Source organism: Cyrtonyx montezumae, unplaced genomic scaffold (genome assembly GCF_038088225.1).
Source record: "Cyrtonyx montezumae isolate F1298 unplaced genomic scaffold, pur_monq_1.0 scaffold_17, whole genome shotgun sequence".
Classification (NCBI taxonomy): Eukaryota; Metazoa; Chordata; class Aves; order Galliformes; family Odontophoridae; genus Cyrtonyx; species Cyrtonyx montezumae.
The window spans coordinates 14,205,207-14,228,830 of NW_027071903.1; the positions used below are offsets into that span (position 1 = coordinate 14,205,207).

General features: G+C 49.9%; 3 protein-coding genes across 3 annotated transcripts; 1 reads left to right on the forward strand and 2 right to left on the reverse strand.

Annotated features, from left to right (window-relative positions):
* Positions 1 to 946: 946 nt before the first annotated feature.
* On the reverse strand, positions 947 to 14,134 carry DRC7 (dynein regulatory complex subunit 7). Its single transcript, XM_065733323.1, has 18 exons — positions 14,073 to 14,134; positions 13,646 to 13,784; positions 13,035 to 13,209; positions 12,442 to 12,567; positions 11,387 to 11,581; positions 10,942 to 11,088; positions 10,415 to 10,633; positions 9,629 to 9,757; positions 8,836 to 8,923; positions 8,395 to 8,523; positions 8,009 to 8,137; positions 6,329 to 6,552; positions 5,425 to 5,634; positions 4,396 to 4,506; positions 3,314 to 3,424; positions 2,123 to 2,317; positions 1,497 to 1,636; positions 947 to 1,351 (listed from the first exon to the last, which is right to left on the reverse strand). The coding sequence occupies exons 2-18, from the start codon at positions 13,774 to 13,776 to the stop codon at positions 1,261 to 1,263; spliced, it is 2,550 nt and encodes an 849-aa protein (XP_065589395.1). The 5' UTR covers positions 13,777 to 13,784; positions 14,073 to 14,134; the 3' UTR covers positions 947 to 1,260.
* A 2,142-nt stretch (positions 14,135 to 16,276) lies between these two features.
* Positions 16,277 to 19,307, forward strand: LOC136047153 (uromodulin-like). Its single transcript, XM_065734203.1, has 9 exons — positions 16,277 to 16,318; positions 16,370 to 16,436; positions 16,603 to 16,770; positions 17,204 to 17,409; positions 17,775 to 17,935; positions 18,284 to 18,529; positions 18,617 to 18,776; positions 18,989 to 19,127; positions 19,207 to 19,307. Exons 1-9 carry the CDS (start codon positions 16,277 to 16,279, stop codon positions 19,305 to 19,307), a joined length of 1,290 nt encoding a protein of 429 aa, XP_065590275.1.
* A 482-nt stretch (positions 19,308 to 19,789) lies between these two features.
* On the reverse strand, positions 19,790 to 23,361 carry ADGRG3 (adhesion G protein-coupled receptor G3). The gene is given in 13 exon segments (XM_065733345.1): positions 19,790 to 19,967; positions 20,189 to 20,475; positions 20,581 to 20,674; positions 20,802 to 21,094; positions 21,274 to 21,386; positions 21,811 to 21,911; positions 22,068 to 22,107; positions 22,174 to 22,296; positions 22,371 to 22,511; positions 22,631 to 22,739; positions 22,819 to 22,972; positions 23,045 to 23,074; positions 23,220 to 23,361. Coding segments are annotated over 13 exon segments (1,743 nt in total). The 3' UTR covers positions 19,790 to 19,851.
* Between the last annotated feature and the right edge of the window lie 263 nt (positions 23,362 to 23,624).

The window sequence follows — 23,624 nt, forward strand, 5'->3', positions numbered from 1 at the left end:
CATCATCATCAGCAGCAGCAGCAGCAGCAGCAGCAGCAGGATGGGCGTGGTGCCGGCCCTCTGTGCTGTGCATCATCTGATTCTTGGCAGGCATCTGTGTCCCCAGTGGCTCTGCCTGTTAAAGGATTTCGAAGTGAATTTGTTCTGACATCCGTTACTAAAATAATGGTGATTTAATAACTGCGGGCTGGCTTGCTCCTCTCCTGCTTCCTGAGCCCTCGGCCCCTCTGGTTCCCTGGGGCCCATCATTCTCTGGGAGTTCACTCCTTGTGCCTCAGGAATTGCTTTGGCTCACTCCTCACATTCCTTTAGTTCTTACCCAGATACCCCTTCTTTATCTATCTCAGCAGAGCTTTCTCTACGTGACCTACCCGTGTTAGGTCACAACGTCAGCCAAGCACTGACAGAGGGATGCAGCCCTGAGTCCAAAACCCAGGGGCTGGGAGGCCCGGGGAATTGCTGTGATGTCAGCCACCTCCCCAGGAGATGCAGACGTTGCACATAGAAGGAGAAGATCAGGAACTGTTTCCTTGCAGGTTCAGGGACTTGCACAGATAACAATGGGTGGCACCACACACAAACTGGCTTCTCTTTGTTGACATCAGGGAATGATTATTAGCCAAGACAGTGGACTGCCTAAAATTCCCTTGCTTGATTCCTGTGAGCATCCTGCCCTGTCTGTCAGTATTTGCGAAGCGTAATTGGAGATATTCAAAGAGGAAAAATAAAGACGTTGAAATCCAAAGTTCACTGATTTAAGGACTCAACAGTTTTTGCAGTTAACAGATCTAAGTGAGATTAAATAACTTCTCATTGTTGTGATCTGCTGGGTTCACAAGCTTTGCTTGAGGTACTTATAAATGAAGATTTATAGTTTGTTAAAATACTATTATAGTGAAAAGAACCTATATTCTCAAATAATGCTGCTCCTGGTGGCAGCAGCTAGGGAGCAGCTTTCAAGAAGCTCAGCAATGCAGCCTACATCACTTGTAGCAACTTCTGAAGCAGAATTTAATCAGGTTTCATTCAGGCTTCAGTGTCAACCACAGTGGAACAGCTTAAGAAGACAATCTTCTTTCCCACATAGGCGAGTCTTAAAACAAAAGGAGGGAAGAAGACAGTAGCACAAGTTCATTAAAATCCCCTGCAATTCTGGAGACAGCTACACAAAGACTTTTAGCAGAACCTGATAAGAATGCAAGATATCTTGCAGGCAAGTAGGAAAGACAGTGTCTGATCTGAAGGAAGAAAAAGAAGCAATCAGGCATGACTGAGGTGCTCTGCTAGGCGAGGGTCCTTGTGCAGCTTTTCTTCAAGAGCAAGGTATTTCTGTGGTGCCGTCTGCTTTTCCCTAGAACAAGGAGGATAATTATTAGAGGAAGCTGTGGCAGGACACAGAGTAAAATGTTTTTACAGAACAGCTTCACTGCTCAGTAACTAGGAAGGCTGACTGGTAGACTTCCCAGTTCAGCTTTTTCAAGCTGACATTCCAGTACCTGTCGAGTCTTAGTGCTAGAATGTGGATGCGGAACATGGTTTCAGAGCAATCAGCAAGGAAATCAGCCTCCTCCTTCTCACTGAGCTGATTCTGATTTTCCTGAAACTGCTGGTTCTTCTTCTGCAGCTCTTCTACCTCCTGTTGAGAGAGTGAGTGTCAAGGAGTCAGGATAATAGAGAAAAGAGTGAGGAGTGCAGACACGCGGAAGTGCAACTCAGAGTTCAGGGATCCAAGATGAAGGAAACAACAAATAAGAGCTGCTTTATTTTCATGAGAGGCAGAGAGTATGAGATGAGGTCTCACAGAAGAAGAAAACAAGGGAATCAAAACACAGTGACCAGTGAGAGGCTGCAAGACCAGAATGTGTTGCTTCACTGTAGACAAGAAGTGCTGGGGAACCAAATCAGCTCTGCTTGAAATAAGGACTAAATTTGACCTTGGAGCTATTCTGTTCTTTGATCTCACATGTTCAGGACAAAAATGACACAGGTGAGTCTATGGCTTCCTTAAAGGTAAAGGAGTTTTGTTTCCTGCCTGCTGTCACGATGAGCTGTGTATTTACCCTCCTGCCAGTGCAGAAAAGACACAAGTGCCATGCACATCATGGAGCAAGGCTGGGCATACCTTTTCAAAATGAGCTTGGATGATGTTGGCCTTAGAAACAATACGATCCTTAAAATCACTCAGGCAGTTGTCTCTGAGGCGAAGGGCCTGCTTTCTGGTTATTTTCTCAGGACTGCCAATCTGAATAAGAAAAGGTGCCAGGTAATCCGAATCCTGTTCCTTTTGTTCTGGGAACTCATCCCTCTTTGCATTCATCTGGAGGGGAAAAGACAGAAAGAGTCACAATCTCATCTGAGTTTTTTCCCAGACACCCTACGATAAAGCAAAATAAAAGCAAAGGCCTAAATTCCTTCTTCTCTATGGAGGAAATAACGTTTCCTTTTCCTATAGTATGACCCAAACTGTAGCTTTTCATTAGCTGTACAATACCAACCTTTTCCCAATGTGTTTTTCATTCTGTCATTTATTTGTTATTATCTTTTAAAGTATCTTTCCTAATTTCCTTGACTGCAGAAATTTATCTTAAGTGAAATGTCCAAGAAGGGCTTCACAAAAAGCATTTGCATTTGGACAGGGTATTTTGAGTGCTATCGATTTGTAGGCTGGCAAGTAGCTGATTCTTGGACCTTTGCCTCTGTGTTTCATGCCAGATGTCTGGCATGTAAAACCTAGCATCACCTCTTATAACCTCTAATCAGGTAAGTTCAGTCTAAAAATCATTCACAGGAAACATACTGGAGATTTTAAAAAAGATGCAAGTAATTATTCTGGAAGTTTTTGTATTTGCTCACAACATTCACAGGGTAATAATTCCCCGAGAGAGACCCTGAAGCAAAATTGCCTTTGCAAGTAATAATGAAAACAAAGAAGACAACTGGCTCATAGCAGAGTGAAACATACAGAGACATGCACATATTCCTAATGAAATGAGACCTGGCTGTAAAGATGCAGCCTGGACTCCACTAACACACTCACCTCATAACCCCTATTACCATTAATTAATCCTTGTTAATTATTTTATTGTTATCTAAATAAAATATTTTTTTTTCTCTGATGTGGGCTTTTCCAGAGAGCCAGAAGGTCATAATGTGACCACGTTACATTTTCAGATAGTAACTGCTAGGGATTTGGCCCCATGCCTCTTAATAATACTAAAAGACCTACTGAGCTAATTTGTCAGACAGAAAATGCTTACTCCGGACTTAATTTGTGTGCGTGTAATTAATACCAGGCTTAGTAAAGTCCACCTACCATGGCTTCGAACTCTTGTCTTATTTTTTCATTCCTCTCTGTATCATATATCGAAACTGGCAATTTAATGTCTGCTCCTTCATTCTCATGGATCTCCAGGATTTTCAGCACCTTCCAAAGAATCAGAAGAAAGACACCTCAGCTTTCCCACCACACGACAGCACTTTTACATGCTAACAGAGCAGATGTTGCATACCACAACTGTGGCACAAGGTCAAATATACCCCAAACCTATACAGCTAAGCCACCCTGATGGTTTTGATCCTGCAATGATGGCTTTGGCTTTTTTCTTTGCTTTAACAGGATACACAGCACGAGCAACAGGATGCCTGAGAACACATCAAGACTAAGAAATTTGGTGAGGTAATTCATGAGGTCACACTTTATGCTCTTCACAATTCTGAAAAACATTGCAGTCTTTTTCTTAACTATTATCAACATTCTGCATGCTGTTGTTGTGCATTTCTCTCCAGAGGTTTTTCTTCCACAGAAAAAACAATTAAAAAAACAATCCAATCCAATGGCAGTGTCTCCACCCACCAGAATGACTGAATTTATCATGAAGTAACTACAAAAACTTCTAAGAACATGAATTTGTTACACCAGTCACAGTATGATTAGCTGTACAAGCTATGTATTTTATTAAGTATTTCCCTGCAGTTGTTCCTACAACAACAACAAAAAAATCACTGATATTATTGTTACTGTTTCCTGAAAATGCCCAGCAATTAGATTACATTACATACAACATCCTTTCTTCTTGGTTTTATTCCCAGGCAAGAAAAGACACAGATCTACTCCTAGATGCCCCAAGTCACATGCTGTTATTGCTCTCTGGAACCATTTTCATCACTGAGAACAAATAGAGCAAGACTTGGAAAGTGTGTGACTCTCCATATATTATACAAGTATCTGTACTGATCAAGGGATGGGTTGCAAGCTTGATCATTCAGTCCAGCTTCACAACACCAGAGTTTCATTTTTACCACAGCCTATGCCAAATAAGGCTTTGGCAACCTGTCAAATGAAACCAATTTCCACACCTGACCACACTGACAGCAGTGAGGAGACCTCCCTGTTACCTCTGCTTGAGATTGCTGGACTTGTTGCTTCAGCTGCTTCTCTTCCTCTGTTAGCTCTTGAAACAATTTGTACAGGTGGACCAGCTTTGTGTGCTGCTCAGAAGACCCCGCCTGGAAGCAGATAAGCTAGTGAAAGGCAGTATTGTTGTCTGGCTGCACGGGACCACATACTTTGCAAACATAAATCAGCACCATTCTGCTAAGTCAATATAAAGACACTGCTTTACACCACAGAAACATCTAACCCATTGTCAACAGTTGACTGGAGTTCACCTAGACTTTGAGTCCATCAGTAACGTCAGCCAGACTGCACGTCCTGCACCTCTTTGCTGATGTTCCTACTGTTTGACTGGGACTGTTTTTACAGGGTTAGAGATGAAACGACAGCACTCCAGCAATTGCATCTGCCCACCAGCAATCTAAACTTAAAATATATATATGTTCATAACGTTACAAAACATATCTATCTTTGTAATCTGACTTCCTATGCATAATTGTGCAGCATCACTGCATAATTTACAGGCAGACTTCTGTCTCCAACTACAAACTCACAGCAGAGTTGTTAGTAGAGTGACCCCTCTACGAATGAAAGAATTTGGTGTAGTGACAGTGTTCTCCTTTTATAGGGATATCTTCTATTTAAGGCCACCTGTCTACCTATCTGTCAGCAATAAATAAAGCCTCGTCTGAATCTGCAGAGTAAGCTAGGGTCGATTTAAACAACAATATAACACAAACTTTGTGATCCATGGTAGAATTTGAGTGAAAATCTCTTCCTCCTACTCCTCCGCCACAGTCTCTTTAAGAGAGAACAGCAAAGGAAACTTCAGCTTCCCTGCAGGATTGATACCAACAGCTGTTGAATCAACATCTTGTAGGATCTCAGTGGCCATAGAGACTAGCTGATGAGCAGATGGAGGAGAGACTGAGCACGAACATGCCTTGCCATGCTTCCACTGGCATTGCACCTACCATCTGTATCCCCGTGACCCAGAAAACCTCCACAATATAGGCAGGTTTGCTCCATACCTGGTATGTGTTGCACATTTCTGGGGTCATGATTTCACTTCTCCTATAGCTGTCAGTTGGTTTGAAGAAATCCTTCTTCGAGGCCGTAATGTATTTATCCTTGAGGTGGTATGTCAGTTGGATCACCTCCTCTTCGATCAGGAAGACACGTTCTGCTACGTCTTCATCAGCAGGCTTTTGAAGGTTTCTGTGGAAACATTCCTTGATTTGCTAAGAAGCGAAGAGAAAGTGATGGAAGCAAGTTAGACCACATAGAAAAATAGCAACATTTGTGGAGAGTTAAGTAAAAGTTTGAGACAAAAACTGAGCCTTTTTGCCCAGTTTGGACTGCGACAGCTACTCCTAAAGCCTTGGCCCACAGTTGATCCTACTGCTCTTTCCTGTGCCTGGGAAAAAAAAGCATGTGAGCCGAAGGCCACTGCATGGCTCTGCTTTGGCAGATGAAATGTCTGAGCCACACCACCAGATGTCAGGTTTCCTCTCTTGTCTGTTCTCCAAATCAGACCGGACTCGACAGAGGTACCTGTGTGTTAACAGCGTTGTGAGACACTTGGTCAGCATCACAAAACAAGTTTGGGGGCAGAACAAACTATTCTGGAGTCCTGTGAAAATTTCTTTCCAAAATCATAGTTAAGCTGTCTTTCTTTCTTCTGACCACACTCTCCAGGTCATAATTTCCTAGTTTTTTTTGAGTTCTCAGTGCGTTCTGAGAGAAATGCACACACTGTGGCTGTATCAAGCAAACAATTGAAAGACACAGCAACTGAACCAGACTTAGATGCTGCATCTGGAGTTTTGCCTCTGTTATGTCCACTAGGAATGAATCTAAGGCCTTAGGCAGCATGCTTTGTACAGCATAAATATCACTGTGACAGACATTTTTCTGTTCCTGTCTTGGCCGTACCACTATAGGCCGGGAGTAGTCAGTTCTGGTGCCAGCCAAAGCTACTTTCTTTCTTTCAGTGTGAAACTCTGTGTGCCGGAAGTACTTGAAGTCATCTCGCCCCACGAAGTACTCCCTCATCTCGTTGGTGTTTTCAGCAAGTTTCTGGAGGCCATCAACTCGCGTCTCACTGTAGAACTCCATCACACGTTCAGCTTGTGGGTTCATTGACTTATAGGTGTGGACTGAGGACACAAAAGAGGTTGCATATGTTTTCATAACTAGTCACTGTAATACTAGTGAACACAGCCACATCCAGACCAGCCAAACTCAGTTTCTTAAGCAGACAAAAAATCAAATGCACCTAAGAGTGCGGGGAAGGAATGTTATATCCTCACTGCTGTTTACCAATATACCATGGCCTGAGGATGGCAGAACAGCTTTTCAGGGCCACTGCCTTCCTCCTTCAGCAAGGTAATGGTGAGTAGAGCCTGGACTCTGCTCTTTCCACACCAGAAACTAGGGCAACCTCTTGGGGAGAAGTTCTGCTTCAGTGGCACATCTGACACAAGGCTTTCCTACAGATGCATGTATATATGCACTATATATGATACAGACTTCACCTGCTTTGACACAAAGCTGGGAGGATGTGTCAAACTGCCTGAGGGTAGGGAGGCCCTTCAGAGGGATTTGGATAGGCTGAACAGCTGGGCTGAGCTAAATGGGATGAGGTTCAATAAGACCAAGTGCCGGGTCCTGCACTTTGGCCACAATAACCCCATGCAATGCTATAGGCTTGGGGCAGAATGGCTTGAAGAATGTAAAGAGGAAAAGGACCTGGGGGTGTTGGTTGATGCTCGGCTCAACATGAGCCGGCAGTGTGCCCAGGTGGCCAAGAAGGCCAACAGCATCCTGGCCTGTATTAGAAATAGTGTAGCCAGCAGGAGCAGGGAGGTGATCATCCCCCTGTACTCAGCTCTGGTACGGCCGCACCTCGAGTACTGTGTTCAGTTTTGGGCCCCTCACTACAAGAAGGACATTGAGGCCCTGGAGCGTGTTCAGAGAAGGGCAACAAAACTGGTGAGGGGTCTGGAGCACAAGTCTTATGAGGAGCGGCTGAGGGAGCTGGGATTGTTCAGTCTGGAGAAGAGGAGGCTCAGAGGAGACCTTATTGCACTCTACCACTTCCTGAAGGGGGGTTGTGGTGAGGAGGGGGTAGGTCTCTTCTCCCTGATAAGTAATGACAGGACGAGAGGGAATGGCCACAAGTTGCGCCGGGGAAGATTTAGATTAGACCTGAGGAAGCATTTCTTTTCTGAAAGAGTGGTCAGGCACTGGAATGGCCTGCCTAGGGAGGTGGTTGAGGCACCATCCCTAGCGCTGTTCAAGAAGCGTTTAGATGAGGTGCTAAAGGACTTAATTTAGTAGTTGGGTAGAGATAGTGATAGGAGGATGGTTGGACTAGATGATCTTATAGGTCCTTTCCAACCTTATGAACTTATGAACTTATGAACTTATGCTGTTATGCTGGGGAAGCACTGCCCGGGACTGGAAGCACAGCAGTTCTCTACTCTCAAGTGGAGACCATATTATTAATCTATGCAACTCATCCCACATGTTTGCAGCACCGTTGCTTTGGGCTTTTGCAACTGCTAGGACAGATTCCCATGTTGTCTTGGCTGCCCAGATGAACTAGAATACCTTTGAGACCAAAGAGGTGTCCTGGGCTGAAGTAATCTGTGGTCAGCTGTGTTTGTTTATTCACTTCTCTCAGATCCAACATGTCTTCACGGTTTTTGAACCACTCTTTCACTTCTGCTACTTCAGTACCTGACAGGAGACACACAGTTTCACAGCCTTACATCACCCTGTTGGAAGTGGTAGGATTCACCTGATACTTGTGCAAGCACCCCACGTAGCCACTAGAATTGGCTCTGCGCACTGAGGCTTTTTATAGATTAATCCTAATAGATGAATTCTAATCTACTCTGATGACTTATACTATAAAAAGGCTTATTCCTCTTTGCTGACAGGAACTAAAATCATCAGCTCATGGGGAGAAGGTGAGATAAATTCCATCCTCTTACGGCTTAAGTCCGTGTAGACAGTGAGGCGTTTCACCAGCCCATTTCCATTGAGGTACGGTGCCCATTTCTCCAGTTTTGCCTTCTTGTACAGGATCACCTTCCTCCCCTGGGAATAGCGGGTTTCAAACTCTGCAGTAGGCAAGGTAGGTGTCAGAAAGATCAACTCCTATCGACAGCAGACCCATATGCATAGTGGTAACAGAAAGTCCATCCCAGGCAAAATCATTCAGCCAGCAGGAAAAAAGTGTGTGTGTCTATTGGGACTTTCCAGCCACGATGAGGCAGCACAATGAGGGCAGCATTCAAACCAATAGCTAGTGCATGCACTTTTCTGCTGTACTTCAAATATGTTGAAGGCAGAAAGAACTCTTGAGTGAGACAAATGTCCCAGATCCACTAAAAGATTATCTGGAAGGCAAGCAATAGGCAAATAACGTGTACCTTTGGGAGATACCTGAATTGGAGCTACCCACGATGGTGGCATGGCAAACCTTTTTTCTTCCTCCTCCTCCTCTTCTTCCTCGTCCTGCTGACACAGAAATTTTCACATTTGCTAATTTCTCTGAGTGTGTCAGGAGGCCTCCTGGTACTAAAGAACACACTGCAGCAATCAGAAAGCAACTCATGTGAGGCTGCGTTTGATCCTGCACAACACAGTGGCACAGTTATGTGCTGTATCAATCACATGCAGCCTGAGGACAGGAGCAAGCAGCATGCTGCAGTTTACAGAGGAGGAGAGCTTTATTGCATCCCCATATTCTTGCTAGCACAGCTTATTCCAAGCCTAATGAAATGTGGCTAACACCTGTGCTGGACAGGTTATGAATGTGACCGTTGCCGTTCAAACTAACCACCAGCTTATCTTATACAGACCACGGAAGGAGTTGTGATCCCTGGTGATGGACAAAAGCTGAAAAGATTAGATATGAGGAGGGAATGTACTGTTATCAGTATTTCTCTGTAGTGTTGTGCTGGTGTAATGCCTTCTTTATCATATTTTGTTCTTCCAGCAAGACAATGTAACATTTATGCTTCCAGCATGCAGCTTTTTATTTTTTCTTCTTTTTTTGTGTATCAGAATACATACTTTATTTCTACATTTGGTTGGCAACTTGTAAGAGCCACATGCTGACCAGCAGACAGAAGATGTCCAGGAAATTTTTGTTTTAATTTTGTGAAATTCCTTTGTCCCAAAGCACTGGAAGGCTGAGTGCTAACCATTCAGGCCACTCACCATGTCATCCACGTTCCAATCAAGTAGCTCATTTTTCTTCTCAGCACCCAGAAGCATCTGAAGAGGCTTGTCAGTTTCCGAAAGCATGATTTCCCAGTAGACACTGTTACTCAAATCAAAGACAAGATCCTAGGCCAAACAGAAGAAATCCACAAAAGTACAGAGCAGCCTCAAGGGCCTGACATTAAACATTGCTTCTGCACATCTGCAGACTCTGGACACCCTGGATCTCAGTGAGGTGAGCTCATCACATCCCTGACTGGTGGGACCCCAGAGCCTGGCTCTGTGCCTGGAAGGTCCTTCTTATGGTGCCTGTGCCACAGCTGAGGGAAATGCTACTGCCTCCTTCCTTAGGGTAAGTGTGACCTCAAGGTCACCCATGTGGGCCTAAAGTGACACTGATTCAGCCCCTCTCCTCACAGCCTTTCTATCAGATGGGCAATAACTAAGGTGTGAGAAGACTCAAATCAAGATCTTTCCTACCCTGTGCTGCGTTTAACAGATTTTACCCTAAAAGCTGGTGTTGAGGGAATGGTTGTCCAGGCAGCTTCAAAGCTGACATTCTAGCATTGTGGAGGGTTAATAGAACCGTATTTGCTAGCTCACAGAGTGGGATGCCAGGAACTAGCTCCAGGTACCAGGCCTGGTATCTAAGTAATCAGAAAAACGTGCCCAGAGCCAATTCAGGGGAACAGTGAGTAGAAACCTGGATCAACTCTGATTTTAGACTCCCTCAGGGCTCAGGCTAGCACCTTCCAGGTGCAAGTGTGTCTAAGAGCTCATTACCTTGCAGCCATGCCGGCAGTCCTGCATGTTCACCCAGTAGTTCTTGTGGTTCCAGACACTCTCAATCCCAAGGAACTGCTCATCTGTGGTGCTATGGCTGTTCCCCGTGAAGGGATTGATGAAGAAAGTCTCAGGAACCTCTCTCTTGCCAGACAGAACCAAAACCCATGCATGCACCCGTAAGCCACACAAAGGGTCACACGCGGGCTCTTCTGCTTCCTGTAGCCCAGAAGACAGAGCAGTAATTATTGCCACTTTAGTCCAATCCACCAGCAATCTTATTTTTTCCCCTGCCCAATTCTGAAGACCTCCAAACCCTTAAGCTCTTCAGAATAGTAATGTAGTACACACTCAGCTTATATTCCTCTGCTAGCACACACTGTTACCATAGACTGTATGCTCATGGTCAGATCTAAGTTGTACTGTACTGCATGGAAAGTAGCGAGCTCCTTTCTTCAGTCAGCTATTACCCATGTCTCAACTCCTGCTAATGGAGTTTGAGAATAGGGTAGACCTTGCTAACTCACCGTGCCCATCTTTTCTCTTTCCTTTTTCTCAGTAGTTTCAGTTTCTGCTTTCTTCTTGGCCTCCTGCTGAAGCTCAAACTTGCTGTGCATGTCTGGGGGGGACTTAACTCTATACTTGTTGGGCTTCTTCACTTCCTCTTTTGGGATCTGCCTCCACAAAAACAAGAAATTGCTGTTAAATCTAGCAGGAATCAAGAAAAGAAAGAAAGCACAGGCAAACTGTGATCCTCTTTAAATGAGTAGCATGATTAGAAAGTAGATTGGCAATGGGGCTGGTTGCCCTGCAACCTGCCATCATGCTTATTCTTATCACTCAGTGGACACACCAGAGATGTCAGCTTCACCGGCCTCCAGTGTGCTTTGTCTTTCACACCAGCATCGTGGTCTTCTTATCAGAACCTGACACCCAGGCTCCCCCCTGCCTGTTAGCTGCAGGTCTCCTCACCTCCTGTGGCTTCCTGAGCAGCGGGCACTCCTCCAGAGTCTCATCCAAGCTGCATATGTTGTGGGTGGCATACCCATTCACACAGTAGGCATCATACCCAGCCCCGATCAGCAGGGAGCACAGCAGCACACTGAAGTCAAAGCAGTTCCCTCGCTGGTACTTCAGGATGGTGGTTGGGGAAAAGAGCAAACTGGGCTTGAAAGAAAGGGATATCTGTTCACAGTGCTTGTCTTCTGAAGCTGAAACATGCTCCAGGCAGGGAGAATGAGAGAGAGAGAGGGTATTCCTCATATCCCTGGGCTCTGCACACATAGGAAGTCTGTTAAAACTCATACATAAGCCACAGACTCCAAAAGTTCCTTCCAAAGTGATGTGGAGAAATTCTGACCCCAAACTTGTGCAAACTGAACCATAGGGAGAGACAGGCAGGCCAAGCTTGCAAGGCTGCTGAGAATCTAATGCTAACCACAACACCAGAGTGAGGCTTATCTCCATTTCTAGCTGGTCTGCCTGCAGCACTTCAAAGGAAAAGACCCATTACCTAAATTATAGCACAAAGGGAACGTATTTCCTTTTGGCCCTCACTCCCCAGGCAAAGGGAACAATGCACAAATCGAATATAGATTCTACTCACATCATCTACACCCAGATATCAGACTGATTTGATCAGTCTTTGTCTGCTAAATCAAGACATATTCTTGATGGTTCCATAGAGTGAAAGAGTCTATTGAGGCCCTGGGACTCTTGGGACATGCCTGGACAATGTGGAGTGCATGTAGATTGCACACTGCAGGATATCAGCAGTGCTTGCTAAGAAAGACTGGTTGGTCCCTTTGCTTTTGCTGGTTCATACCACCCCCAGGACTTTGTCCCAACATTGGTAACATCTCTTCTTGCCACTCTAGGGGGATTGCCCAAGTAATTAAGGGTGCTGGAGGGACAAAAGGACTTTGTAATCCCAGCCCCTCGGGTTTCTATGTGGTGTCCAGCTGAGAGGCCCTTCTGTCACCTCCACCCTGGGGCTGTTTCTGAAGGGACTGCAGCCCCTTTCTTACCGGTGTGAGAGGGCACTTGAGGGGCTCCATAGTGAGATAATCAGAGATGAAGCTGGCACAGCCATCCCAGTGGTACAGCTCTGTGTAAGGGAGCAAGGTTGGCCTCACTGTTGTGCTCACAAACTTCTGCAAGGCAACAAGAGGACTTTGGTTAGCCTGCAGATTACTTGTGCAGTTTCCTGTCCAAAGCCACCCTCAGACAGTCCCTGGATGTTGCAGCTTACACTCAGAACCTCCCTGCAGCACACCAACATACCAATGGTTGCCCTCCTTGCCATTCAGAACTGGAAATGCAGAGAGTTAAGAGGCCTTCTGCCAACCAAAACACGCTTCTTTTTGTTTGTGGCTAAAAATTCAAGCTAATCTCAGAGGTGAGCTAGATCTCATAGTTTTCACATGAGACAAACTGCTACTGCGCTTTCTGGCTCCTATATCCTCTGGCATTTATTTATTTTGCCTTGGGTGGCATTTATATAATAAATGTTGGGGGAAGCTGATCTAAAGAAGCAATTCCACATACTCAGGGAAGCAACAGGTCCATAACTAGATGAAAACTGTGCAGCTTGGGGCCCCATTCCCATGCCACCTTTTACCTCCACACCACATTCATTGATGGGGTGCAGGAAGAGCGGCTTGCGTTCAGGGCAGAGGTGAGTGTACTGCTGGTGGTAATGGTCAGCGATGCACAGCATCTTCTTTTCCCTTGGGGAATTCATCTTGTATGAGTCTGGTAACTGGGATGTGTCATTGCTGTTCCAGTCAAAATCACTTGCGAGGCAGAAGGAGGCAGAGAAACACAGGTAATAAAGAGGAGAGCAATTGAGACAGGATGATCTGCTATCAAAACACAGGAGAGGCTCTCAGCTGAAAAAAATGGGGCTCCTATCCGAGAAGAGATCATTTAAAGTGGGCATGATTTTGACATAGCCCAGCTTCTCTGGAGTGATGGCAAGCTAACATAGACACAGAGGACTGGAGAATCTTTATATTGTGTTTTGACACAGCATTGAATGGATGGAAAATGAACTGATTTATCTTGTCTTACAGACATGGATAACTCATCAGGCTCACAGAAACTTGCTCCCCCCCACCCTGCCTTGCACAAACAGGCCTCAGTGCAAGCTATAAGCACACATTTTCCCCATGGACCCCCCAAGAGACTGTCTCTGCTCATCCCAGAGATTGACATGCACGTGCAACTTACGGTACATCACTTGAAAAGCAGCCTTGTTCCACAGACAGCTCTGCCTCCACATCATGAAGCACACTGCTGAGCTCCAAAGCCTTCAGCTCTTCTTCATTTTGCTCTTCTTCTTTCTCCTCTAGGACCTCCATTTTGCTTCCTGAAATACATGCAACCAGGTGTATAACAACACCAATACCCTTGCACTCTGTGCACAATGACTCCTATTTCTGTGACTGTCAGGTGCAAGCACTGGGCTTGAGTTAGAGCTGGGCAGGTGGAACACAGGGCACAGGGCAGCTATGGGTCAGGGTGGGTGCCACACCACAGCCTCAGGTCCTGTTGTGGCCCTCCAGGGGACCCAGCTGCTGGGGAGGGGGTTGTTTGGAGCTGCCTCAGCAGCAGAGCAGCCTCCAAGGCCGCAGCGCTGCTCCTATCACCAATTTACATTTCAGAGAAGCTGGGGGCCGTCCATTTCCCTCCCTGCGGTCAGGCTGACCCGCTGCGGAGCAGCCGTGCAGACCTTGTAGCTGGGGGCACAAAGTGGGGGAACCCCGGGGCCCAGCACCGCACCCAGCCTCTGCTGTCCCGCGGGGGTCCCTGCAGGCCCTCCGTCCCCGCACTGCTGGCCTCTGCCAGAGCCTCACCGCCGGGCTTGGTCACCATGGCAACGCGCACGCACCCAGCAGGCCTGCCGCGGCCTGCGGCCTCCCCCGCGGCCCAACCCGGGGCCTCCCCCGCCCTATGGAGGCAGTAGGACCCGAGCTGCTACTGTCTCAGTTCTGTTCACCACTAATTTCAGCACCTCCACTCACAGCCCGGCTGCGGCAGGTGCCTCAGCAGCCCCACAGCAAACGGGCTGGGAGCTGTGGGCCTGAATCCGGGCCTGGGCCCAAGTCTAGGCCTGAGCCTGGGCCTGAGCTTGGGCCCACTCCATCCTTTCAGGACTGCCCCTAAACTCACGTTTTCCACTGCTTTTAAGTGTTGCAGGAGGCTTGGGTTTTTCAGTGGTGGTTCTTCAGACAGACTGCTGCTGAGCACTGCTTTGTTTCCTGGTTTTCTCTGTGCTAGGACAAGCCTGCCCTGCTTCCAGGGAGTGCCCACCGCTGTGAGTGCTCCTGAGGACGTGCAGGGGCAGTGAGGTATGCTGCGAACAGCAGTGGGCATGCTGGCGAACTGCATTCATATGTTTTAAACGATGCTTGGCTGAGTGCTTTCTGTAAGCAGCAGTTAGCCTAGCATATCGAGCAGCGGCACTCTGAGCGATCACTCTCATTACCATTTCACAAACTGGTAGGACTGAGCCCTAATCGACGTGTCTGTCATTGCATTTCTCACAGATCTGAGATTTCAGAAGTAATTAAAAACCAGAGCAGTGGATGGGAAACCACATGTACTGAGTGCATGGTTATTGGCCTCTGCACGTACCACTGTGGTATCTGCTGTTCCTGCTGAGGCAAAGCAGGTGCCACGGCAGCAGGTGGATGCATAAAACCCCAGGAAGCAGGGGATGGTGCAGATATAGGGATATTGCAGATGCTGCTCCTGGTTGGAATCCCATCAGGGCTATGATTTGGGTCAGCGTTCACCAGCCCTGAGCTAATCAGAAGGGCCATGCTGGAGGACACACTTTCAGAAAGCCCTTTCCTCCCCGTCTGCTGCTGGCTCTTGTGCAATCACAGAGGCAGAGTGTTTGTGTGGGGGAGCGATGAGCTGCTGGGAGGTGATATAAGGCAGGCAGCCGGGAGCACAAGGAGGACCCAGCTGGCTGTGGGTGGGCAAGTGTGGAGTGGTTTGGCAATGGTGAGTAGGATGACAGAGGTAGGAGCTTTGTGCTGAGGATCTATGGGGTCTTTGGGCTGGTGAGCAGGATGAGAGCAGCTGGGAGCCTTTTGTCAAGGCTACTGCAGCCACGGGTGGCACATCGCAGAGGAGGTTTGCAGAGCTGCCCAAGGTGGTTGTGCCAAGCTGGGAACAGCCCTGCACTTGCTGGCAGCGTGGTTCTGGCACTGGCAGGAATCAGGTTTCCACTGAAGCTTGAGGACCATGCCATGGAGCCGTGCCCCGAACTGCAGATGGGGCTCTACATCCCCAGGGCTTTGCATCCTCCTTGCTCAGATTTCTGGTGGCTGCAGTTGCTCAGGATGGGGCTGAGGAAATAAACAGTTTGTTGCTAGACCAGAGCCTGTCAGTCCAAAGCTTTTGGCTTTGGCATTGCCCCGCTCTGAGGACACGTGCAGCCAGCAGCCCCAGATGACTCATATCCACAGTTCTGATAAGGGTCCTGAGCTTATCCTGCACCATGCCATTAATTTCTCTAAAGAAACATGTTATCTGACCCAGCTGGGGAGGTTGTCTTTATCTGTGTCCTCATGACATAAATTTTAGCTATGTTCAAGGTTTGATTCTTCTCTTTTAATCCCATTGTCTCTCCTGTTGTGGTTATGGGTTACTGGAAAAGCAAGGACGGCTTTGTAAGCCCTAACTCTTCAGATTAAAACTATGATTGGAAAGGTAAGAGGGAAATTCCTTTTCTCTTTTGGGAACCTGGGCTGAGAGGATTGCTGTTTTGGTCCTTTGAAATAGGAAATTACTTCATACCATTGAACCTATAGTTTGTGGAGGAAATACCGTATAGAAATGATTGTACCCATGCTTGAGGGTTGGCTCTGGATGATCGCCAACACCTCAGCAGTGAGGACCTGCTGAAAACCTGCATTACCCAGAGCCTGCTTGTTCTTGCAGGAAGGGACTGTGATGTATTTGCTGCTGTTCTCTGCCCTGCATCTGACTGGCTGTGAAGGCAACAAGAGTGAGTCTCCTTGTGTGCTGCCCTGTGCAGTCACAAACAGGGGTATGGAAAGGAGAGGTCAGAGCCTCTCCAGCCCTTGTGAGCAGTAGGATGAGCTCACTCTCCTGTCTCTCAAAGGTTAGATGTTTTTCTGCGTTTCGGCTTGCTTGAATTGCCTTCCCTACAGGTGAGCTGGTACGCCCACACAGCTCGAGGGGAAGGTTTTCCCTGCGTGCCAAGAGGAGTTCAGATGCCTGCATGTCCAACCCGTGCCAGCACCATGGGGGCTGCCAGGTGATAGAGGACAGACCCATTTGCAGCTGCAAACCTGGCTTCACAGGGGCATTCTGCCAAGGTAGGGCTTGGGGTAATGGCAAGTTCAGTTTGTCCACAGGCACCAAAGGGAAAGGTGATGGGCAGGGTGGTGTTGCTGCCTACTTCCCTTGGTGGACTGCAGAATTCTATAGGCAGTCCCCACAAAATTGGCCAGACCTGTGGCATCTGCCTGTGATGTCTTGAGCTTGAGTACTGTGTCCATTCAAAGGAGCAGCAGTTGTAGACTTGTGCATGCATTAGGCAATAAATGTCAAATCCTCATTAACATCTGCTTATTTCCAAAGGCTTGTCTTTTGCTTTCCCCCCGTGTCTCTGGAGACCCCTATCAGCAGCCTCCCACAAGGTTGGGGTGAGGGTTTGTAGAGCTTGGTGGGACTGTGCCATCCCATAGCCAACGTAGGGCTCCTTCAGGCCTCTTCCTTATTGCTATTGCAGATGGCTTTTTCCCCCAGATGTGATACTGAAGTTGGCCTGTGAGGAAGAGCACATGAAGATGATGGTGAGGAAGGAGGTGTTCGAAGCATTGAAAATCCCCCAGGAACTTGTCCACTTGAAGAACCAGGCATGCAAGGTTTCAGAAAGGGAAGAGGAAGGTGAGCTGTTTTTTGCAGCCACTCTCACAGGTGAAAACCACACTGCCTGTGGATCAATAATTCAGGTAAGGATCCAGCACTAAGCCTCTCTGAATAGCTCTGAAGCTGAAAGAGGAATAGACATGCTGAGTGGGGACAGCCCTGGAGGCTTTTCCTTTTATATCTGCCCCTGTGAAGCTCTCTTTCCCCTTGGGAGGCTTCCCTGGGGGCTGTTAGAAAGCTCTTCTACCTCCACTAAACCACTGCTGGCAGCACATCTTGTGCAGCAGAGCATGGAAGTCTCAGTGTGCTCTTTAGGATAAGAGCCTTCAGCTTTCTGGCAGGATCCTCTGAGCTCTGCAGTCCTGCCTATAGTCAGAGCATCACTTAATTCAGTAGACCGTTCTGTACTCTGTACATGGACTTAAGTACTGTTTCTTTATCATTCCAGCAAAACAGCTCCCATGTGTCATACTCCAACGTCATTGGGACAGCACGGGAAGCACACAGGGGCGTGATCTCCCGGAGTTTTCAACTGGAGGTGCATTTCTCCTGTGTCTACGCCTATGAGCAGGTGGTGAAGATGCCATTTGCTCTCATCCCCGTTGATAAGTGAGTGGTTTCTCTTCACCTTGCTGCTGACATGATGTATTCAAGCTTGTGGAAAAATAGATGCCTTTGGTGAGATGATATGCAAAGGCCCTCGGGAGCCACCAAAGAGCTCTGAGTGCAGTATCACATCAAGGTGCCTCTCTTTCTCTTCCCTGAGAGATCCCTGATAGTTTTTCAGAATAAGGCTTGGGCCTGGAGTAGAGGCATGCATAATCTGCCATTCTCCTACCTCCATGACAAGTTGGGCTAACTCCACATGGGAGCTGGGGTCAGCAAGCTGCAAGAGCCTGTGCCAGCACTGCTGACCTGACATGCATCTGTTCATGAGCTCTCCATCTCTCCTCACAGGCTGGTGCAGTTCATGGTCAAAGAAGGGCACTTCAACGTCAGCATGAGGCTGTACAAGACTGCGTCCTACCTCGAGCCCTACCATCTGCCGACTGCGGCCGTGCCCATCACAGACACACTCTATACCATGCTGAAGATAGAAGGGCAGCACCAGCTCCGGTACTTCCTGCTGAGTGTGGAGGACTGCTGGGCCACGCCAAGAGCAGATCCCTACCAGGATGTGCGGCACGAGCTCATTGAGCAGGGGTGAGCATTTCTGGTCTCCATGCTGCGGCTGTCCCAGGCTGGGATATCCTCCTTTTTCTGCCTGCTGATTCTGCCATTTTGCCCCAGCTGTCCCCATGATGAGACAGTGACATACTTGAATGCCATTGGAGAGAGCACCACAGCCAAGTTCAGCTTCCAGATGTTTCAGTTTGTGGGATACCCCGAGGTGTTCCTGCACTGCCGTGTCCGGCTGTGTCTCCCCGACGGCCCTGAGCCCTGTGCCAAGGTGAGTTCTTGGGGACTGACTTGTGGAGAAGCAGGTCAAGGTTCCTTTGGCAGCCAGCTCCTTTCCTATGCTCTGATGCTTGCCATTCTCCCAGGCTGCACCCCGGCTGTGCCTCTGTTGGGTCAGAGCACCAGGCAGCCTGTCCCCCTGGCAGGCACCGACCCCACAGGCTGGCTTCTTCCCTGCCCTCTTCCCTTTTACTCCATTAACAGCAATGCCCCACCCTGTGGAGGAGCAAGCGGGCGCTGGCAGATGATAAGATTGTCTCCTATGGACCCATCCACCTGCTGGCTACTCCTTCCCTGAGAGAGGAGAGCCATCATCCCAGGACTGACCAACAGGAGCCGAAAGGTACGTATGCTGCTCCAGTTTGGACCAGACCCAGCTCCGGAGACCCAAACCAGTAACCGACCTTTCTTTTCTTTGGTAGGACCCAGCCTGTGGCTCCCTGGGGGCCTCATCCTGCTGTGTGTGCTTGGTGTGCTCACCGTGGCTGCCGCAGCTGTCAGCGTGAGAAGATGGATGGTGTAGAAAATGGCTGCTTCCAAATAAACGTGGCAGTAGCAGAGAGGCTCTTGTCTGCGTCGTTTCGGAGGTTTGGAGGAAGGAAATTCAAACGTTGCTCAAAGGATGACTCACGTCAGTGTTTCTGATCCTTTGAACGTCCCCGTGCCCTCCTGTCCCGTGGTGAAAACAAGTACCCAGGAAAGCTGAGCACCCAGGGTGGTGAGGTGGGATGCCTCATAGGCTCCAGTACCCCTTCATGGGATAGGGCTCACTGTAGGGCTCTGCAAGACCCAGTGACCCAGCTGTAGCAAGGCCTGCCTGCAGCCTTGGCCTAGATACATTGGCTCTCCAATACATCCAAGTGAAGAAACTAATAAATGCTGTTCACTTGTAAACATCGGAAGCAAAATCCATAATGCTTAGCTAGCTAGCAGAGTTTTAATGCTAAAACACAGAGTGGGTTAGACAGCACAACCACGGTGCCCAGCTGCCCATGCAGCCCTCGCCCTCATGGGAAGCCACGTCCTTTGGGCTGGAAGCTGGCAAGCAGGAAGGGAAGGCCCAGAAACTATCCTTGTGACACAGCCATGGTTCTGTCATTCCTCACGATGTGGGCGAGGGAGCTGCTGGTGTCCTCTGCCTTTGGGTAGTAGAGGACCACCAGCCAGATGAAGATGAAAACACCTGCAGGGCAAAGAAGAAGATCTTAGCAATGGCAGCAGTGAGAGAGGCTCCTCCACGTGCCTCCCCAGGGCTCAGCATGGGTGGCTGGGCTCCATGGCAGGTCCCTCTGCTCCCTGCTGACGGGAAAGGCATGATGGTGCCTTGGGCCTCCTGGTCCACCAGTGCCTGGCTTCCTCCTGCTCCCACCCCTTCCCAGCCAGTCCTTGGGAGTTGGCCCTGACCTTGGAGGGAGTTGAGGATAGCAGCAAGGAAGAGCATGGGCACGGAGGAGCTGCCATAGCTGAGGAAGGCCAGCGCCCAGGTGGCTCCAAGCAGGCAGAAGAGTCCCACCGCCGCCAGGACCACCTTCCAGGCCTTGCAGTGCCCCTGCACCACCCCACTCCTCCACAGGTGGCAGTTCTTCCAGGCCACCACCCCAAAGATGACTGTATTGAAGAGGAATATGAGGCCGAAGTAGCCACAGTTTGTGATGTAGTGGACAAGGAGGTGTTCAGAATTGATCCAGCACCTGAAAAGAGACAACTGCGATGCCTCCAGCAGCTCTGCTCCCCACACATCCGTGGGAACCCCCCTCCCGTGGCCAAAGGACCACCCAAATCCTGCAGCCACGCACAGGTGGACTGCGGTCTGGTGGTCCATCGTCCAGATGCTGTATTCTCCATAGGTGCCAATGGCTCCTGTCACCACCACCACCAGAGCAGGGAAGCCTGGAAGAGCAAGAGAGAGCAGCATGGGGGAGGTCAGGGTTCTCTATCTCTGCAGGCACCCCTAACACTGCAAAGCCCTCTGGCTGTAACCCACAGACTCCCTCTCTCTCCAGCAGCCTGTACTCACCCCATCCAATAACGCACAGCTTCAGCAGGTAGTGATGTATGTAGGTGCCAAGGACCTTGACGAAGAGGAGGTAGAGGTGACAGCCCTCCAGCGCCGTCCAGGTGAAGCAGCAGAGCAGGCAGTAGTGGGTGAGCCCCCCCAGGGCACTGCACAGCCCCGGAGAGGCTCTGCTGGAGAGCCCACTGTTGAGCAGGAAAGCCACGTTGAGCAGGAGCAGGCTGCTGACCAGGTTCATGTGCAGCCCCAGGTTGACACGGAGGGTGTCCTCAGACCTGAACTGCTTGTAATTGCACCTGGAGGGAGCAGAAAGGGCGGGGACATTGGGCAGAGGAGGCCCCCACATACTGGGGATGTTCACAGTGGGCACTGACAAATGAAAGAGGAGATAGTCACCCCTTCCCCAAGGCTTGGAGTTGCTTCACATCCCTCCCCAAACCCATCCAGGGTCTGTGGAACTGCTGATACACCCCACCTTAAGAAGATGTAGAAGGCAAAAGTGAATATGGAGAAAGCCACAGACACTCCACAACCAGCATTGGCCACAGCCACCAACGTCTGTGCCATGGACCTGTCCAGAGCTGGGTTCTGCCAAACAAGAGTGATCAGATGGGTCCAAACCAGCCTCGAAAACCTGGCTGTGGCTGCCCAAGCCGTGGAGCCAAGGAGGTGGTCCCTGCAGCACCCCCACAAATGCAGAACCCTCAGGTCTGTCCCCAGGTTCCCCAGGGAGAGCAGAGGTGGTGGTGGCTCTGAGGGGATGTGCTTGCTCTTGGGGTGAAGGCACGGGTTGAGAGGAGGGACCTCAAGTTTCCTTGCTGCTAAATTTGAGCTCTTTCCACTGTTCGCATCCTCCACTGATTTGCTCAGATGCAAAGATGGGGCTGGGGTTGATTTTAGGGAAGCCCTGGGAGCAAAATACAGCCATCCCTGTGCACCCAGCAGTGACACATGAGGGACCAAGCAGCCAAGCTGGGGTAAGAGTGGGAACTGCAGGGTGGGGGGTTGTCACCAGAAGGAGGGTGAAGAAGGAGAGGTGGTCACAGGAGCAGACTGTCTTCTTGGCCCCAGGCTGTGTGACACATCCACGACTGCTCCAGCCTCCTGCCTGCCCTGCAACCGGCACAGGGCGAAAGCAGTGGGCACCAGCCCAAACCCACATCGTGCCTTACAGAGCACAGGTTGTGGGGCTGCAGTGCTTGGTGGTGGGAAGGAGGTGGCAGCACGGCAGCTCAGCTCAGCCCCACCACGCCCTGCTGAACCTCATACCTTTGCTGGGCTCCCAGAAGACACACAGCGGGGTGACATTCTGCAAACAGGACTGTGGTTTGAGCCTGCACCTCGCCAGGCTCAGCGAGGGGAGGGCATGGCTTACATGTGGCAGTGACTGGTAGACAAAGGTGAGTTTCACCGGGTCCTGCAGCCCTGAGATGTCACCATCCCCCATCACGATGCCCACCACGGTGTCATCCAGGACCTTGCCCTTCTGGTTGTCCTCCTGCTCGGGGCAGTGCTGGCTGAGCTGAGCCACGTCCCGAGAGCTGAAGCAGGGCCAGGAATGAGAGCTCATACCTGGAACATGGCAAGCTGCTGGACGTTGAGCACGGTCAGCACCACGTGCACCACCTGGCTGCTCGGGGATGGGAACGCCATGCTGGGAAGCCGGATTGTGCCTGCTGTCCACTCCTCGTTAATGTTGATCACTGTGGGGCCCTATGGCAGGCATGAAGTCAGCCCTGCCTGCTTGGCAAACCAAGCAGGACTGCCACGAGCTTAAAGATGGAGGGCATGGAAGCAATGCATGCAAGACAAGGGCTGCGTGGTGTCCTCACCTTAGCTTCGGAGAAGCCGAGCAGCAGGCCTTGTGTCAGTGCCCTGCTGATGTTCAGATGCAATGCCTGCAGCCCAGCTGTGCTGCCCCGCTCTGCGAACTGCACCATCCTATGGGGCAGACAGGGCCGTAGGGCACAGCCCAGGGACCCCTTACAGCCCCATAGCACCCACAGCACCGCCCTGCTACCTGAGCCAGCGTGCCCGCAGGCAGCGGCAGGCAGGCTGCCCCGAGCGACGCAGCTCCACGCAGCGGTGGGGCAGCTCCAGGGCCACCTCTCCACGCTCCTCCAGCTCTGCTGTTGTGTTGCAGCACCGCTCAGCCTCGTCCCCACGAGGCAGCGCTGTGGGAGGCAGCTGTCAGAGCCTGGTGGTGGCACGGAGCCCGATGGGGTTTGGGTGGGCTGGGGTCTCACCGTCACAGCTGTCCCGGCTTCGCACGGTGCCTTGGAAGGGGGGAGCAAAACGCAGCGTCAGCCCTCCCTCTGATGGAGGAGATGGGTGCCAGGCCAAAGAGAGCGCACGGAGATCCTCCTGGCTGTCCCAGTGCGGTGCTACAGCCGCCCAGCCCCATCCCACCCATGCACTCACCAGGGAGTAGCAGGAGCAGCAGGACCGTGCCCAGCTGCCTGAGCTCCATGCTGCCTCCAGGGTCTCCTGTCTCACGGTCCTGCCTTTCTGCAGGCTCCCCCTGGGCTCACAGCTCCTCCTAAAGCAACCGCTGTGTCCTCATTTCCTTTCTGCAACCCCTTCCTGTGGGTTGCCATGTAACCTCCTCTCCTGCCTTCAGCCCGATGCCAACCACGAGTGGTGGTCAGAGCTGCTTCATCTCCCCGATGAGCTCCAGGCTTTGTTTTGCCTTCCCTTCTCACGCCATCCTGCCCAACCCACTGTGCCAACCAACAGCAGGATATATGTTAGGGTGCCCTGCTGCCAGCCAAGCCTGGGGGCCCTGTGCCCCCCATGGGCACGAGCAAAGGACAGACCCCCAGGGAC

Excerpts from the sequence above, each read along its gene's own strand:
- DRC7 (XM_065733323.1), bottom strand. The coding sequence starts at position 13,776 with ATGGAGGTCCTAGAGGAGAAAGAAGAAGAGCAAAATGAAGAAGAGCTG. Across the intron at positions 8,138-8,394 it reads TGTCTACACGGACTTAAGCC|GTACTGAAGTAGCAGAAGTG; the intron begins GTAAGAGGATGG and ends GTCTCCTGTCAG. Across the intron at positions 6,553-8,008 it reads ACACCTCTTTGGTCTCAAAG|TCCACACCTATAAGTCAATG; the intron begins GTATTCTAGTTC and ends TTGTGTCCTCAG.
- LOC136047153 (XM_065734203.1), top strand. The coding sequence starts at position 16,277 with ATGCTTGAGGGTTGGCTCTGGATGATCGCCAACACCTCAGCA. Across the intron at positions 16,319-16,369 it reads TGATCGCCAACACCTCAGCA|GAAGGGACTGTGATGTATTT; the intron begins GTGAGGACCTGC and ends TTGTTCTTGCAG. Across the intron at positions 18,530-18,616 it reads CACGAGCTCATTGAGCAGGG|CTGTCCCCATGATGAGACAG; the intron begins GTGAGCATTTCT and ends ATTTTGCCCCAG.